The sequence below is a fragment of the Symphalangus syndactylus genome, chromosome 23 (assembly GCF_028878055.3).
Source record: "Symphalangus syndactylus isolate Jambi chromosome 23, NHGRI_mSymSyn1-v2.1_pri, whole genome shotgun sequence".
NCBI classification, from domain to species: domain Eukaryota; kingdom Metazoa; phylum Chordata; class Mammalia; order Primates; family Hylobatidae; genus Symphalangus; species Symphalangus syndactylus.
The window spans coordinates 34214898-34218783 of NC_072445.2; the positions used below are offsets into that span (position 1 = coordinate 34214898).

A 3886-nucleotide genomic window follows, 5' to 3' on the forward strand; every position below is an offset into this window, starting at 1 on the left:
TGGAGGGCTCTGACCAGCAGAGACAGACTTCGCCACAGTAGGAAGGGATGAGGCAGCTGTTCTGAACCTAGAGCTCCGACACACCTTGTCCCATCTCACTGAGGCAATTTTGAGAGGCTGCCCTGGAATATGGTGGATGATGAGAAACAATGTGGGCTTTGACAAGATTCAGGTGGTGTCTGCAGTGTGAAGACAGGAGCTGAATGTTCAGAATCTAGGCTGTTTTTCTTGTGATCAGTTGGGTTACCTGTTTGAGACCAAGTCCATTTTTATTAGGGAGGCTGGATAAATTCCACAGAACACAATGGCGCTCCCAGGATGACTGAGGAAGGGTGAGAAAGGGGGAAACTTTTTCCACCTAGACTTTTTGCTACCTCAGGAATCAGGAGCTGATTAGGTTAGCACTTACTCAACCTAATCAATTCAATTTTATTGCATTTGATCTAATTATGTCCCCCATTTTTAAGGTAGGAAGGGTCATTTCATTTGGTATTTATTTTTTCTCTGCATTTTTATTTCATCATGTGTGGATCTAACACAATCAACCATAATTTGACATTTGTTGTTTCCAAGCATTTAAGAAATTATAATATCTATGCATACAATGTTAACACCATGTATAATAAATTCTCTTTCTGTGCAAAATATATAACGTATGTCAATATAGGCATGTTTAATTGTGCATCTTGAAAGGTGAACAGGATCATAAATACTTACAGGTAGGAACTGGGACAGAAATCGGAAGAAATGATTCCCTGATCTTCCGATCCCTGTGCTCCCAGTTCTTTGTTTTCTTGACACTATGACAGGATCCTGAAAATGTCTCCCTTAACTGTGTCTAGATACCCAGTAGAACTACAGCAAGAAACTTCGGATTGAGGCTCTAAGAAGCGGCAGGAAGGAGAAAACTGTTCAGCCAATCAGAGTAAGCCACACCCAGCCGAGGGACGTATAAAAGGCAGGTCTATCAGAATAACCCACACTCTGCCTTTGGACGTGTGAGAGAGTGCACCTTTCACTTGAGCTTCAACATGGGAAAGGGAAATGAAGACCCTGATCTCCACTGCTCCTCCATCCAATGCTTCACTGACCAGCCCCCTTTCCAACAGATCTCCTTTACAGAAAAGGGCTCAGATGAGAAGAAACCATTCAAAGGAAAAGGCAAGACCGCCTTCTCCCATTCCAGTGAGAAGCACATACAAAGGCAAGGTAAGGCCTTGGGCTGCTCCTATGGAGGCTGGAAGGAGGGTTGGAATCAGGGATACTGAGCTATGTGTCTTTGGTAGGGTTTTATTTTGAGATTGGGGATGGGAAATGGCTTAGTGCCCTCAGGGGACTTTGAGAAATGTATTCACTCATGACACTGGCAGAAGAGCTTCCATGAAAGACTGATTCACAAAAATGCATCAGAGATAGACTACGGGACTCTGCCTAGGAAGAGGTGAGTCATCTTAACTTTCTTTTGCAGTAGAATCGGAACCCAATCCAAACAAGGAGAATTCTGAGGAAACCAAGCTCAAGGCCGGGAACAGCACTGCTGGATCAGGTAAGATTTGACTCTTTCAAGGTGAGAAGCGACAGAGCAGCAACACAGGCTCCCCTGGCAAGGAAACTGGGAGCTCCTTGGCAGCCAGGGCCATACAGATCCTGGACACTGGAGAACAGAAGAGAGCTGGGGTTTGGTGGTAACCTCAGCTCCTGTGTGTCCAGGATGGACTAGGAATTTCAGGGTGTTCAGCTGGAGGCACTTTCTCAAACTCTCATTGTGTTCACAGAACCAGAGTCCAGCTCATATAGGGAAAACTGCAGGAAAAGAAAAATCAGTTCCAAAAACAGCTGCCAAGACAGAGCAGGTACAATGTTGGTGTTTATTGTTGTTGTTGATGGTGGTGGTTTTTTTGTTTTTTTGTTCGCGCCAAAAGGCAAATAATTAGGAAACTTTTAAATGAGGCTTGAGAGGAAAGGGAGTTACTTATTGACGAGTAAGTTTTTGAGATCTTAGCACTCTGAGAATATCTGGGGACTCACAAGAGGCTCAACCTCACTTCATTCCAGTGCTGAGATGGTTAGGAAGGAACGGGAGAGACAAGTGGGGTTCACCTGGGTGCACAGGGGGTTCTGGAAATGAGGGTCTGTGGGGACTGCTCTGGTGAGTCTCTTACATGCTTTCTTTGCAGGGAACCATCCAGAAGAGGAGTGCAGCTTGATGTTGAAAAAGAAATCAAGATCCTCCACTGCTGTGCACAACAGTGAAATCCAGGAGACCTGTGATGCCCACCATAGGGGACGTTCCAGGGCTCGCACTGGGCACAGCAAGCGGCACAGGTCTCGGCCCCTAGGAGTCCAAACACCGTCACTTCGAAAAAGCTTGGTGACCTCGGTGCAAGCTATGTCAGAGGCTGTTTATCAAGACCTAGCTCAGGTGTGGGCACAGCAGATCCATTCTCCACTGACCTGTGAGCAGCTGACACTGCACACTCAGCTCCGAGGGCGTCTGTGTGCCCAGGTGCAGACCTTGTATTCCATGGCCACCCAGGCAGCTTATATCTTCCCTGCAGAGGGCTGGCTTGTCCCAGCCACACTGCCTGGTCCTGGGGATTCAGCCCTGGAGAGAGAAGCCCAGCCCTTCCCTGGGCAGGAGATAATTGAGCCTGTCAGTGGATCAGATGAGGCTAAGCTGGGAGCAACCTGACCCTATTCAGCAGAGGTGCAGCTCTGGGAATGAGAACAAGGACCTGCTTCTTCTCAGATTCTTCCAGATGACCAGCAGTGACAATTTTAGACACACTGTATTAATAAATGACAGAACCTGAAGAAGTCATAGGAAAGAAACTTGAGTGGTATACTCAGAATGGTGAGCCCTTCATTTTGCAGACCGCTAAGGCTATAGACAAATTTTATATTTCATGTTAGACATTTGATGCCTTTTGGATGTCTGATTACAGTCTTGCATTTCTATATAATCAGAAAAATATTAGAATGTAATCGTGAATTTGCATATTTTAGATTGTAGAAAAGTAAATATAAAATTATATGTTCCTTTTTTTTTTGAGACAGTCTTGCTATGTTATCCAGGCTGGAGCGCAGTGGCAAAATCTTAGCTTGCTGCAGCCTCTGCTTCCTGGGTTCAAGCAATTCTCATGCCTCAGCCTCCCAAGTAGCTGGGACTACAGGAATGTACTGCCATGCTTGGCTAATTTTTTTTTTTTCTTGTATTGTTAGAAAAGACAGAGTTTTGTCACTTTGGCCAGGTTGGCCTCGAACTCAGGTGATCTGCCAGCCTCCGCCTCCCAACGTTCTGGGATTACAGGCATGAGCCCCCTTACCAAGAAATTGCTTCTCTTTTAATCTGGAAAATGTTGTAGGCTCTCACTCTTCCAGCCTGAACCCATGGAGTACTAATATCCACAAACCATTAATAGCACTCCCTGTGAAAAAATGTCTATACATTTTTACAGTTTGATATAATTACATTTAAATTACTATGCAAGCTGTTTACTTTTAATATTTCTACATAAAATTTAAGTCAAGATATATTAAATGGTAAATGATTTTACTTATTTATTGAACTGCCTCATGTTTTATTTCATTTTAAAATCCTAAATTTATATTTTATTGTATTTTATACATTTCAATTGATTGTACTATATTGCAGGATATGGAGATTTCATCGCATACTACAATACAGTGTATTTTGTTATATTTGACGTATATTCTACTTGTATTTTTTACTGAGATCATACAATCTTTCATTATCTAAGTGTATTAATTACTTGTTTGGTTGCTTTATAATTTTCATTTTATGTAATGAAATAAATATTAATGTCGTTTGGAATTTTAAATTTCTTTCATATGGGATTTGTATTTAATAAAGATGTGAAAAAGA

The 3886-nt window shown here is 42.8% G+C and overlaps 1 protein-coding gene across 2 annotated transcripts; it reads left to right on the top strand.

The window, feature by feature from the left end:
• The first annotated feature begins 979 nt into the window (after positions 1-979).
• On the top strand, positions 980-3886 carry LOC129473487 (protein FRG2-like). Of its 2 annotated transcripts, none has more exons than XM_055264021.2 (4): positions 980-1209; positions 1469-1546; positions 1776-1853; positions 2178-3886. In XM_055264021.2, exons 1-4 carry the CDS (start codon positions 1032-1034, stop codon positions 2690-2692), a joined length of 849 nt encoding a protein of 282 aa, XP_055119996.1. In that variant the 5' UTR covers positions 980-1031; the 3' UTR covers positions 2693-3886. The 2 variants fall into 2 exon arrangements, with proteins under 2 accessions (XP_055119996.1, XP_063488731.1); XM_063632661.1 differs by having other exon boundaries at positions 986-1209; positions 1472-1546.

Excerpts from the sequence above, each read along its gene's own strand:
- LOC129473487 (XM_055264021.2), top strand. The coding sequence starts at position 1,032 with ATGGGAAAGGGAAATGAAGACCCTGATCTCCACTGCTCCTCCATCCAA. Across the intron at positions 1,210-1,468 it reads GAAGCACATACAAAGGCAAG|TAGAATCGGAACCCAATCCA; the intron begins GTAAGGCCTTGG and ends TTTCTTTTGCAG. Across the intron at positions 1,854-2,177 it reads CAGCTGCCAAGACAGAGCAG|GGAACCATCCAGAAGAGGAG; the intron begins GTACAATGTTGG and ends CTTTCTTTGCAG.